We start from the raw sequence: 14,028 nt of genomic DNA on the forward strand, positions 1-14,028 counted from the left end.
CCAGAAACCAGATGGGAAAAGGAAAATGGGAAAGACCCAAAAATTTACTTTAGTGGATAAGTGGATGGGTGAGAATCGATGCAACATCGTTGACATGAATGATTCCAAGACTCTCTTCAGTAGCTCGTACTCAAGGTTAAACAGCGGCACAACGTGGATTAATTTCATGTCGATTTTATTTGAAGCTGCCGTCTGAACTGGATCAAATATTCCGTTTCGAGCTGCAAAGTGATATGGCCATATCAGGCAGGATGGCTGGATATTTATGTAAAATAATGAACTACGAGGGAGGTCTTCCTAAAGTGAGCTCTCCAATGGGATACCTCAATACAAGAGAGGAGAAATGTTTTGAATTGGACGAAATCTATTCACTAGAATTACAATTAAAAAATGGTCACATATTGTTTCTTGAGCGCAAACTACGAATAATTGATGTGGGCTTATCTACGTTGAGATAAATCTAGGATATCAGATCCATCGCATTTTACGAACAGTTAAAAGTTGCACTTTATGAAATCTTTAAAGTCGCATTTTAATAATTAACACTTTGATAACCATACAATAAAACATAAAGCCAATTATATGACTTAATTTACATAAAGGGTGTTCATTTTCACTGGTGGTGTTTTCCATAGCGTTGTTTAAGGTTATAGTAATTATGAATGGCTTTTTATATATTGCGTCGTCCTGGGCTTAGCAGCTAATATTGATCCAGAAATCCGATATATGCGAGCAAAACTGTTCTTCTTGTCTTATTTCTACTATGTGTAAACCCTTTCAGTAATAAAATTGAAATTATCTTCGCTGTTAGTTATAAATCTCTTATGCTACTCCTGAGGGTGCGGCCCTTTGTTCCCCAGGGAATCAAGAGGCATAAGTAAGCACTCCTGAGGGGACCATTTTTGAATTAAGTAATAAACTCTAGTGAACTTTTTTTCTTTCTTCTCTTTCTGCTTGAAAATATGATCATATCTACAGAGAAGCTGTAAACTGATTATTAGCATCTTCCACTCCACACGGTAACAACATAAAAACATTTTTTGCCGTTCATGATCACTGGGCTGAAGGTTTTAAGTATTATCTTCGTGCATATTACATGAGCACTACAAGATAATACAAAGAAGTCTTGGCCAGATTTTGAGACAAGGACCTCAGGAAGAAAGTACCGAGGGAAGGAATCATTTCTACTCTTCACCAACAACTGGATGAAAACTTGATAAAAGAAGGAGATATCTCAGTTGCAAGAAGATTGTCTTTATACCAACAATCCCCTTGTGAAGAAAACAGCTGAGTTGTTTTAACCTCATGGAATGATAGGCGGGAAATAAATCTCAAACCGAGTCCTCATCGTGGGGCCGATATGAAAATACGAGACTCGAAGATCTCCTTTGATGAATTTTCCGATACGAACGAAGCCTTTCAATAATTAGTCTTCCTCCCCCAATCAAAGAATCAAAGAACTCAAGGCTTAACTCTGTGATAATCAAAGAACTTATTTCAAAGAATAATCAAAGAACTTATTTTTGTCTTTATACCAACAATCCCCTTGTGAAGAAAACAGCTGAGTTGTTTTAACCTCATGGAATGATAGGCGGGAAATAAATCTCAAACCGGGTCCTCATCGTGGGGCCGATGGCTGATTTGAAAATACGAGACTCGAAGATCTCCTTTGATGAATCTTATTTTTAAGCTTATTTTACCAGTCGTCTGTAATGTCATTATGACAATGGCAGACTGGGTCTTCATCTCCACATACAGTGATCCACTTCGCGTTCTTTACAGGTTCTGGGTGCAGTCGCTTGGTTTTTTGATCAAATGTGATTTTCAGCGGCAGATAGTCGGCAGCGATTAAACCTTTTCTGGTGAAACGAAACAGATAAATAAATACGTAGAGAAACGAAAAGGAAAGGAATGAATACTTATTTTAAGTAATTATTTGAAAAATAAATTTAATCAATTGGCAAATTAAGAATTTATAAATGAACGAATGAAAGGAGGATGGATGGATGGATCGGATCAATGGATGAGTGGATGGATGGATCAATGGATGAGTGGATGGATGGATAAATCGGCACACAATTCTTTAAAACAATGTTGTCCTAAATAAATATTTAACAGTATTTTAGGCGTAAATATTAGCAAACAAAGCCATAAGGACAGTAATTTGACAGGCATATCATTTAACGATGTGCTCTTCTACCTGTCTAAAATCTATTTTATTCCTCGGCATTAAAAAAAAACTACTTTAGTTAATACTTTGGCCTCTCACTTATGAAAATGGTATACCTTGAGATAGTAATCCTCAGGATCCGTGATAGCCTTAAATCGTTGCAATTTCCAAGAACGAAATGTTCGTAAGACTCAATTTCAAATTTATTTGGTTTGTTACCAAATCGTCCATACATCACCTGAGAAAGAAATTAAACTTCAGGCGCGGAGAGAATGGAAAACTGCCAACTAGAACTGACGTACAAGAACGAACGAAATGATGGTTTCTTAAGTTGTAATATGGTATTGGTGAATAAAAAAATGACATAAATGATGATAAAGCAAACAAGTAGACTGCTCTCCAGTTTAGGAGTTTGTCGACCCTTCCCCCCCCCGTCCCGATGATGTGATGCTAGTGTATTGCAGGTTAACTCCCCCAACATTTCGTCAGATCACTCGTGCCTCTTTGCGCGTGAAAACCACTACTCACCTGTGTGGTACATACTAAAAGAGCTTATAAAATTTTGTGAGATTCCAGTTTGAAGACATTTTCCATAGGCCAGACGTTTAAGGTAAATAAAAAGTGAATAAAGGCTGATTGTTTCTAAAGAAACTGTTTGGGGCTGCGTCGGTGGGGGTAACGAAATAATATGAATATATCAACAAAGTTGAAATGGTAAATTGGCCTCCGTTGCGATTATAGAAGCTGACGTTTCGAGCGTTAGCCCTTCGTCGGAGCGAATAGGGGAATTGTGGGTTGTGTGTGCTTTTAAAGGAAGAAAAAAGGAGCTACGTGATCGGTGGGAACATGGCAATGAGAAAAACACGAAAAGAATGCCATGTTCCCACCAATCACGTAGCTCCTTTTTCTGCCTTTAAAAGCACACACAACCCACAATTCCCCTATTCGCTCCGACGAAGGGCTAACGCTCGAAACGTCAGCTTTTATAATCGTAACGGTGGCCAATTTACCATTTCGACTTTGTTGATATATTCAGAATAAAAAGTGAGATTCTCGAAGACAGAATCAGATAAGTTAATATAATTGTGGTATCTCTGAATAAGTAAAACGATCAGAACAAACAAACTAACTACCAACTAAACATGCTTACAAAACAACACATGTATTTGTGCACGATCCTCGCATTAAAGAGCACTATTTAAGCAATAGTGAAAATCAGACCGGAAAAAATTCAGGCCTGTACGGGATTCAAACTACTGATCTCTGCGATACTAGTGCAGCGCTCTACCAATTGAGCTAACAACTGGGAGCAGTTGGCTTGAATATATGAATTTCATATATTCGTTGTGTTTAAAACAATACGTGATACTCTTGCTAAAAAGGGGCTGTTTTCAGCGAGACAAAATACGTTACCGGATGAGTACCATGCATGGGAACGTTTGGGTAAAATAGAAAATTTCCCAGACTGTATTCAATAAGCTGGTTATGTTTGAAATAATGTCCCTGAACCACGTGCGGATGGGCTCCAATGATTATATCCACGCCAAGAGACATCAGGTGCTTGTTTATATGAAGTTGGTAGGGGAGGAGGCTTACATAGCGCTCTGCACCGTAGTGCATGAGGACTACTATGATATCGACTTCAGCCTGAAAAAAAATATTATGGAAGTGTAAACACTTATAATACATATATGTTATTAACCAAGCGCGAGGGCCGTACTGGGAGAATATCGGCCCGAGGTTTTGACAGTACGGACCGAGTGCAGCGAGGTCCGTACAAAAAAGACCGAGGGCCGATATTCTTCCAGTACGGTCCCGAGCAAGCTTGGTTAATAAGAGATTTATTATACGACTGAAGTTAAAGGGACACAAGTGCGGAATCATTCGGGACCATTCGGGACCATTCGGGACAGTGCCCGGTCCAATACTGAGAAAATATTGACCGGCAATAGAGCATTTTGTTTGGTTGATTTTAGTTATTGGCCCTCTGACTTCCCGAGTCGTGTAATAAAGCACAGTATTTAATTGATCAATAGTCAGTTGTAGAGTCAAGATATAAGTAAGGATTGACTCATTTGTTGCGAAAGGATTAACAAAATACATAAGAAATTTTTTAAGTGGCACTCTCTGCCGAAATAGTGAACAATGAAAACACAACTCGAATCGACTCCACGATCAAGACCAATAGAAAATTATGTCCCATAATTCTCTCGTGTCAAGACTTAACAAAAACTGGTGACTGAGGGGAAATCATTCAAAGTACTCTAACCATCAGATGCCGACTGGAGAATGCATGGAACTCATGAAATGACAATTTACTTTGATGGAGGGAACCGTCTCGCTATACATCTCGTAAAGAAATTTAGATCGTTTCAAGTTCAGTGTTAAGCTACTTCTAAAAACTACATATCTTAATTAAGCAATATATTCCTTTATATTAAGGTTCGTTCACATCTGCAGTGATGTAGACCTTCTTTAGCTTTTTGATGTCTTTTATGGCAACATCGTCTGTATATATGGCTGGACCCGAGGTGAACATCATTCTCATTTCGGTGCAGTTTTTGAGTACCGATGGTGAATCACAATAACCAAGGAATCCTATTTTTATTCCATTCTTTTTGAGGATTAGTGGTTCCTATGATAAAATAAGTAAAAGAACACTAACGTTAAACCGTTATTGTGCGTCTGTTAATGGTTCATCTGTGCGAGAATGTTTAGCTACAGCTGTACAGGTGTAACTCACAAGCTTCAGAATAACAAGTGATAACAATGATTTGAAATTTTCGAGACTAAAATTTGATCTTTAAAAGTGTCTAAAAACAAAAAAACTGAAAAAAAAGACATTTTCCTTTTAGATAATTTGTAATTTTCGAGTGTCTAAACAGCCATTCGATCTTAATAAGTGTCCAAAACAAGAAAACAGAGAAATTAACTATTTTCGCTTCCTAAAATCTTTTACAACAGGGTCATTACGTTTTTTTAACTAGAAATCTCACAAAGATGAAAATACCAGTAATCAACATTTATACTCAATTTTGATAAAATTGAGTATAAAGCTATATTAAGAAAACTACTATTGACTGAGGGATAGCACTATTCACATGAATTTTGAATATATGAAAATCATATATGTGTACTGCGATTTCATGAAATGTTTGAAAGCGATCCTCGCAGTTATAAACCCTACTTATGAGGTAGTGGAAATAAGGCCTGGAAAAAAAATCAGGCTCGTACGGGATTTGAATCCTTTGCGATACTGATGCAATGCTCTACCAAATGAGACAACAAGCTCACGGAATTGAAGCCATCAACCCTGCGATACCGGAGCAGTGCTGTACCACCTGTGCTAACAAGCCAACGGAATTGAAGCCATCACCCCTGGGATACCGGAGCAGTGCTGTACCACCTGTGCTAACAAGCCAACGGAATTGAAGCCATCACTCCTGGGATACCGGAGCAGTGCTGTACCACCTGTGCTAACAAGCCAACGGAATTGAAGCCATCACTCCTGGGATACCGGAGCAGTGCTGTACCACCTGTGCTAACAAGCCAACGGAATTGAAGCCATCACCCCTGGGATACCGGAGCAGTGCTGTACCACCTGTGCTAACAAGCCAACAAAATTGAAGCCATCACCCCTGGGATACCGGAGCAGTGCTGTACCACCTGTGCTAACAAGCCAATGGAATTGAAGCCATCACCCCTGCGACACCGGAGCAGTGCTGTACCACCTGTGCTAACTAGCCAACGGAATTGAAGCCATCACCCCTGCGATACTGATGCAATGCTCTACCAACTGAGCTAACAAGCCAACTGGGAGCTGGTTATTATGTTGGTCATTATTTTGGCAATTTCCATTACTACATAAGTAGGATTTATTACTGCGATGATCGCTTTCTTTCATTACTATTCACATAATTCATCCTTCTTTTTCCCCATTCACACCTGCATAACATGCTTAGTTAAACCGGTTGAAATAAAAAAAATCAAAAACTTAAAAACTGAATTTACCGGTATAGTTTCAAGTAATCAATAACATATTTCGATGTACGTAATCTGAAGTCGATAAACATTCACTTGAGCAGCTTCAACGGAGAAAACAACTTTAAACACGAAGGCGCGCTATAAAAAGAGAGGTCCCTTAGGTGCCTGGTAGACGAACAAAAGGAGCTAATGAGATGTTTACTTCCACCAGCATGGTGGCAATGATGTAACGTGTGAACCACCTACTCCGATTTCAAATTTACCGCCATAAATAAAGACAGTTTGCATTGGAGAAAGGAAATACAAATCTCAAAAATTCTTGTATTGCGATTAAGACATAAAACAACTTTGAGGAATGCGCCCGCTGTTCACTGCTTTTGATTAGCTATAGCTCAAGCTGACCTGACTCTTAAAGTTCTACATCACACGACGGTTGATTGACAAATGGTCCAGAGGTACCTAAGGCACCTCTCCTTTTACAGCGCGCCTTCGTGTTTAAACCGTGTTTAACGAGACAGCTTTGTTTTGGTGTGAGTAAGGTTTTAGATTTCCACGCCAAAAATGGATTTTTTAAATGATTACAAACCTGAGAAGTGTCATATTTTCCAAAACTTATCCCGAAATGTTTTATCCCTGTTCTCTTAAGAACTTCAACAGTAAAATTAGCTCCTCTGGATCCAAAGTCGTTTAAATGATTGTTGGCGACTGTTACGGCATCAAATCCAGAAAAACTTGTAGAGGAGAAAAAAATAATGAAGACAAATGAATAACAACATAAATTATGCAAAATAGAAAATGATAAAATGGGTCGTCAAATAAAGGCAAATTTTCAACTTTATTTGTCAGAAGCATGTAACAAAGGAAATCTGAAAAGTTTTAAGCCCTTGCGCTCGTTTTTAGTGGGAGGGGGGGGGGGGAGGGGGGAAATAGGAGAGACAGAGGAGAAGTCTTGAAAACTTTCCAATCAGAAGCGCCAACGTTTCCTAGTAGAATAGAGATTGTGCGGAGGTCCCAACTCAAGGACGTCAGGCAAAATTGAAGCACGCAAGCTTCTCCGCCCACGGATATACTTAAAGAATAGTGGAGTAGAGTTTTGGCCGGGCTCTGGCTCTAGTACCAGACCCCTTTGCAGACGTTGAGCTGGCATGAGTTGCACAAAGAGGCGCTCTTGCCGATTACTTTACCTCAGTGCCGATGCAGCCTGAGGGCTGGCATATAGTGAAACTGATTTTTCCATTTTGTAGGGGTCGTCAAGCATCTCTTGAGTAACAAAAGGAGACTCCAGATTACCAACCGAGATGTCAGCCTCTCTTATATATGGTGCCACGTCGTTGAAAGAGTCATTATAGGAGTGATAACCATGTTCTACGTAATATCTCACAGGGTCAGAGAAGGAAATATCTCCCACAAACATTAAACTGACCCTTCCTAAACGTAAAGACAAAACATACGTTATGAAATGTTTGTAATTATTAAAATGCCAGTGATAACGAATTAAAGCAACTTTCAATTGAGCGCCAAAATTGACTCGAAGTTGATCGTAATGTCTTTATTAATCGATTTTCCATTTAGCATGTAGAAGCTTTAAAGTGACATGTTGATGAAAGGCCTAGTTCATTTTATTATCTGGACCAAATTTGGTATTTTAAAAAGCTTCATCGCCTTGCAATGAATGAATGAATGAATGAATGAATGAATGCATGATTTCATGAACATGAATGCACGAATATGAATGCATGAACATAAATGATTGAACGCATGAATGTATGAGTGACGTTTTATTCACTCAACATAAATTGTTGAATCAGATTCATGACATGACAGAAAATGCGTGCACTGTAAGTACCTCCCGTTGTCTCATACAAAGCTTTAGAAAACTTTTAATTTAATTAATTTAATTTAATTTAATTTTAATTTAATTTAATTTAATTTAATTTAGTTAATTTAATTTAGTCCATTTTCACTGCATTAAGTTTTGCAGTGGGGAAGGACTAGAAAGGAACATAGGAACCATTCGTGCTAGTCCACCCTCCCACCCATCCCACCCCAGGGGAGGACATCCATCACACAGTAATCTCGTGTGTGGGAAATTAACGTCTCCTACCCCAACCCTGCAGGAGACGGGACCTCCATTTATTCGTCCCTATCCGAGAAGACTAGAATATCTAACCATTTCTTGATGTTATAGAAAGGCAGCAAATTCTTCTCAATTATTTTAAGACCCTGAGTGTTGGTCCGGCCGGGGCTCGAACCCTCGACCTCCCGCACAACAGTCCAGCGCTCTATCCATTGAGCTAACCGGGAGGCTTTGTATGGGACAACGGGAAGTACTTACAGTGCACGCATTTTCCGTCCTGTCATGTGATTTTACAATAATTTTACAATATTATAGAGAACTAAACTGATGTATTGGCATTAGAACTTTATCGTCATTGTGTTTTTAACTGGAAGTGAAGTTAAGCAAAGTTTTCTTGTTTGCTCCCCGTACAATTTAAGTTTCAGGTGGCGGCGGGTAAGTCGACAGGAAAGAAAAGGAAGGGAAATGTTGTCGAAAGCGTGCTCATTGTAGAAAGAGGTTGCTTAGTTTCTTCTTACTCATGTTTAGGGTAGAAAACGTTGACTTGCTCCGGATAGGCAATTACACTTGGGTCTTTTAAAGAGGGTGGAACGTCGCTCAAAATATTGATTGCCATGAAAGAATGGATTGTCTACCCATGCACATAGTTCGCACTTTACGCCTGTATAGGTTCAACGTTTCTAAGTTGCCGGCTGTAAAAGAATCGAATGATCGAATTTATCTAAGAGGATTTTTCTCAATAGCTACCGTCATATCTCACTGTGGCGAGGCAGATGCATGGTGTCTTCTCTTTCAGTGACAAAAGTCTTTGTTGTTCAATATCAACAGGAGTGACTTAAGCCTATTAACCCTTTAACTCCCAGAAGTGAATAGCATGTTATTTCTCCCTATAATATCCGTCAGACATGATCCAGAAAACAGGTAATGAGAATACTCAAACTTATAAGGTAGAAGTTGTTACCCTAACTGGACGTTAAATTTTCGTAACCAATTTACAAGGAAATATGTAGCAGCTGGAGTGTAGAATTAACAGAAGTAACCCAGCAAACACAGGTGTTTTCACACGAAAACACGGGAGCCGGTGGAATTTTACCAGCTGTGTGCATTAACAGACAATGAAGATATCCTGGCTACATGAAAATTTCATAAGTTACACTTTTTTCTGAGCTTGGCTAAAGCGTTCGCTATTCTATTGATGTTTTGAGCAAGCAAACTCGTAAGTGAACATTAGTGCTTTTTGGTTGCCGGTGACACGAAGAAACATGATAGTATAAAGCGTGATTATGCTGTCTGTTAACGGAACACGGTACACGGTACACGGTACGCGGTAACAACGCTTGTAATATCAGAGTGGAAACTGTATTTCCTCATGGTATAGCGATTGACCAGTTCATTTAGTAAACATTAATTAAACGACACATACCTTTATTTGTGTTAACTGCATATGATCCGGATAGCAACAAACAAATGGTTGTTAAATTCAATATAAAACAAGGAACCATGGTCTGGTGTGTTGAAATTATTACTTTCTACTTGTGTCTGTAGAAAAATGCTCGAGTATGAGTGGTTGAATTGGCTGTTTCAGGCTCAAACTGTCCGATTTCACCTGTCCGATCAGAAACACTTGTAATCGGACAGGTGAAATCGGAGAGTGGAGCAGCCAGTCTAATTAAAGCACTTTTAGTATTCATCCAATCAAACTTAACAACCATACTAATGCTAGCCAATCGAAATGAAGAAAATTTTCAGTTGGGCATGCAGCTGCGTTCAGGTGAAGAGGTTCACATTAGAGACAAGTATCTATCAATAAGAACCATGTGTGCTCATACATTAGATTTTTTATAGATAGATAGATAAGTAAAGTAACAGTAAAGTAACAATAACGGTAAAGGTAACGGTAACGGTAACGGTAACGGTAACGGTAAAGGTAACAATCAATCAATCCAATCAATCCTTTATTTAAACACGTGACACCTAGGAGTACAGAAGTTCTCGTTAAAACGTGTACGTGTATGTACAATTAGAAATAAAACATAATTTCTGTAAGAATACAAATAATAAGTAGATCTATTAAATAACTAAAAACAGGATCGAAGATCATGGACAAGAGCTATCAATTAAAAGTTACAATATTAACAATATTAACAATAACGATATTTACAATCACTACCATTAAGCCATGTGGGCTTTAAGAGAACGCTTGAATGAAACAATATCTTGAGATTCTCTGAGTCTAGGGGGTAGCGCATTCCAAAGTTTACTAGCTAAAAATGAAAAAGACCGATGTAAAAACTCAAGATTAAAAGGAGGTAAATCTAGCCTTGTACTGAGCCCGCGTAAACTATACGGTACATTTCTAAAATGAAAAAAATCACTTATATAAGGAGCCCCCTTATCATACAAGCACTTATATAACATAACTAACGATTGGAATTGCCTACGATTCTCCAAAGACTTAATGTCGGCCAACTTGAGGAGGAAGTCGTATGACACAGACTTCGAGAAGCCTAATATAGTTCTTAATATAAAGTAATTAGTTGTCTCTATTTTAGTAGTCTCCGCGTTACCTACTCCCAGTAAAAGGGGACTGCAGTACTCAAGATGAGGGAGAACATAGGCCTTATATAAACGAACTAACACGTCCTTTGAAATAAACTTACGTATTCTCCGCAAAGCCGAAGCCTTTGCGCATCCCTTATTCAGCTGTTGCTTTATGTGCGCTTTAAATGTTAATTTGCTATCTAGGACCACCCCAAGGATTTTGAGTGTGTCCTTTGTATGGACATTAGAATCATTAAGATGGAAATCATACTGGTATGAAGACGGGCCAATAGCGATAGCTTGCGTTTTGGCGGCATTAATCTGTAAAAAATTCATTGAGAACCATCTCGATAGAACGGTAACGGTAACGGTGAAGGCAACGGTAACGAGTAAGGTCACGGTACCGGTACCGGTACCGGTAAACACTATCTATTTAAGAAAGAAGGGAACATCCCACTCTATGTGCACAAAAACTCCAACCATCCACCGTCAATCCTGAGAAAAATCCCGGAATCCATAAACAAGAGGCTGTCAGAAACTTCGTCCGACAAAGAATGCTTCGACGATGCCAAGCACATTATAGAACAGTTTGCCACGCGATATAAGGAACACAGAGTCTCTGGGGTTATTTAAACGTAAGATCAATGACATTTTTAAAGTCTAACGCACGACATTCACGGAAAACAGCTTTAGTGTTATAGTATGTAGTTTTAATTTTAAATATCTTAGCGTATGTGATATGTATTTTTATAGGCTGATGAATTGATCGTGTCTAAATAAAGATTACAAAAAGCACGTGTACCAAGAAGCCCTTAACAAAAGCGGCTACCGTTACAAAATAACGTATAATGTGTCAATCAGCCAGACATCAAGCCCGCGGAGGAACAGACGAAGGAACATTCTATGGTACAACCCGCCGTATAGCAGAAACGTTGAAACAAATGTTGGAAAATGCTTTCTTTCTCTCATCGACCAGCACTTCCCCAAATCTAATCCACTACATAAAATTTTCAATCGGAACACTGTTAAATTAAGCTACAGCTGCATGAATAACGTTAAATCAATTATCTCCAGCCACAACAAAGCCGAAATAAGAAAATCCACAGTCGCTGAAGGAAATAACAAAAACTGTAACTGCCGTAAACCGGACACGTACCCTATGGATGGTAACTGCAGCGTGGAGAACATAATATACCAAGCCGAAGTAACCACGCAAACAACAAGGGAAACGTATATCGCACTTTGTGATACTCCATTCAAATTAAGATATCGAAACCACATTTGCTCATTCCGCAATGAACGTTATAGAAATGCAAATGAACTTAGTGTTGTAGAGCGTTTTCAAGGATTGATATTTCCAGTATTTTTAGGTTTACCTTTTGTTTTATTAAGTCTCGCCTTTTCGCCCCTACGTGCTATCTTGATGAATCTATAGTTTTGATCATTTATTTTTAGTGTGTGCTCTAACTTGGCTCAGTTCTCACCGTGGTAGACATTTTAATCGCTTGTTATGGTTGAAGATAACTAGTTTGCTAAGTGGTCATGTTTGGGTTGGTAAAACTGACCTTGAGTTTTACCCACACTGAACATCCTGTTTTGGAAGTTCCCACGGTTAGCTAACCCAAACATGTCTCTGATTTTTGTATTTAATACTGGGGCACTCCTTACTGAAAGTAGTAGAAATAAGCAGTGGAGAAAGAGAGAGAAAATTAGCTGTAGTAGAAGCAGCAGTATAGGAGAATAAAGAAGAAAATGATAGAGTCTCAGTACCTCTTGTTAATTCGCCAAGCGAGTGGTAAAACCCCCACAACATTATTAAGCATATTTGGAACCTGAAAGACCGAAACATTGAGTACAACATTAAACGGCGCAAAGTAAAACGGGCAAGATCTTACTCAAACGTCACCAAGAATTGTAATTTGTGTTTATGGGAGAAGTATTTTATTTTGTGTAAGCCCGAAATGTCAACCTTAAACAACCGAAATGAATTAGCATCGTCCTGTAGACACTCTAGGAAATTTCTGCTAAAAATGTCATCACATTATTAGCGCGTGCCGCACGTAGCGCGCGCCACACGTTTTTTTAAAACTTTGACGAAGGGCTAACGCTCGAAACGTCAGCTCTTGTAATCGTTACGGTGGCCAATTTACCATTTCAACTTTGTTGATATACCCAAATTATTTTGAGTGTAACCGTTTTTTTTCAAATGACTTTGAATGTAACTGTTTTTCAGGCAGCTGCCTGATGATTGCTCCTGATGGAGCATGAAACTCTGAGTAGCAATTAAATGTCTTGGACCAAATAACCCAATTCGTTGCTGATAATAATATATATATATATATATATATATATATAATTGTGATAATGTTATAATGCTGATAATATTATATATTATATAGATATAGCTCTTTGGCATACAAAGCTTTGCTTTCATGTCCAAATTGAGCACTCTAACTAGGATGAGTCATTGCTCTGCAATTGCGCATGCTCGCTAGTGTACTCTAGTTTGAGCACTCTGGCATGACTTAGACGATACCACAAAGGTTGGATCGTTTGGGGTGACCAAATTGGTTCTCCTCCATCCTAGCATTAGCACTGCACTGATGAGGCCCAGAAGGCCGAAACAGTACTGTCTGCAGTTATATATATATATATATATATATATATAATTGTGTAGAATGAGTGGGAAAATTACAACAACTAACTGCCTCATAACTTTTGGATCACCAACCTATTCCCTTTGGGAGGCGATTCCCAGTGATTTATGACAAATATGAACTAGTAGTATGTAATGGGAAAAGCAATCGAAACAACAAAGGAGATGAGTGAAAAATGTGTTCAGCCGGGAATCGTTACCTCATTCTACACAATTATTTCATATCTAGGTGGAAATTTACTGTGAATCGCTGATCAACTTGAGCGCAGTGACGCGATGCAAGCTGCAGAAAAATGTGATTCTCCTCAGAGCTTTCCATTAAGACTAGGTTTACACTAGAGGAGAGTTTTCCGGATTCCTAAATGTTTCCGGATTCATCAATTTTGGAATATTCGGATTCGTAAGCGTTTACACTGAAAGGACATTCGGATTCCTGACCGTTTACACACAACGACAACTCCGGGAACATTCGAAATGGAATGGTTACCAAGCCCAGCGTTGTTTCGTCGTTCGATCGACAGAATGAAAATGCTCGGCCCCTAAAAAAAGGCTAGAATAGATCCAGATGCCACTGAGGAAAATTTGAGTTGGACAGATGTC

General features: G+C 38.8%; 1 protein-coding gene and 1 long non-coding RNA gene across 3 annotated transcripts; one reads left to right on the forward strand and one right to left on the reverse strand.

Annotated features, from left to right (window-relative positions):
* Nucleotides 1-247: 247 nt before the first annotated feature.
* On the reverse strand, nt 248-9,875 carry LOC111323536 (uncharacterized). 2 transcript variants are annotated; one of them, XM_088740308.1, is made up of 7 exons: nt 9,655-9,875; nt 7,339-7,582; nt 6,741-6,885; nt 4,641-4,805; nt 3,584-3,817; nt 2,287-2,408; nt 248-1,854 (listed from the first exon to the last, which is right to left on the reverse strand). In XM_088740308.1, the coding sequence occupies exons 1-7, from the start codon at nt 9,731-9,733 to the stop codon at nt 1,812-1,814; spliced, it is 1,032 nt and encodes a 343-aa protein (XP_088596434.1). In that variant the 5' UTR covers nt 9,734-9,875; the 3' UTR covers nt 248-1,811. The 2 variants fall into 2 exon arrangements, with proteins under 2 accessions (XP_088596434.1, XP_088596433.1); XM_088740307.1 differs by having other exon boundaries at nt 248-1,859; nt 9,655-9,872.
* Nucleotides 9,876-10,171: 296 nt separating this feature from the next.
* On the forward strand, nt 10,172-12,533 carry LOC148719395 (uncharacterized). Its single transcript, XR_015994318.1, has 2 exons — nt 10,172-11,407; nt 11,526-12,533. It is a non-coding gene; the product is annotated as an uncharacterized LOC148719395 (long non-coding RNA).
* The last annotated feature ends 1,495 nt before the right edge of the window (nt 12,534-14,028 follow it).

This window comes from Stylophora pistillata, chromosome 12, assembly GCF_964205215.1.
Source record: "Stylophora pistillata chromosome 12, jaStyPist1.2, whole genome shotgun sequence".
Taxonomy (NCBI): Eukaryota; Metazoa; Cnidaria; class Anthozoa; order Scleractinia; family Pocilloporidae; genus Stylophora; species Stylophora pistillata.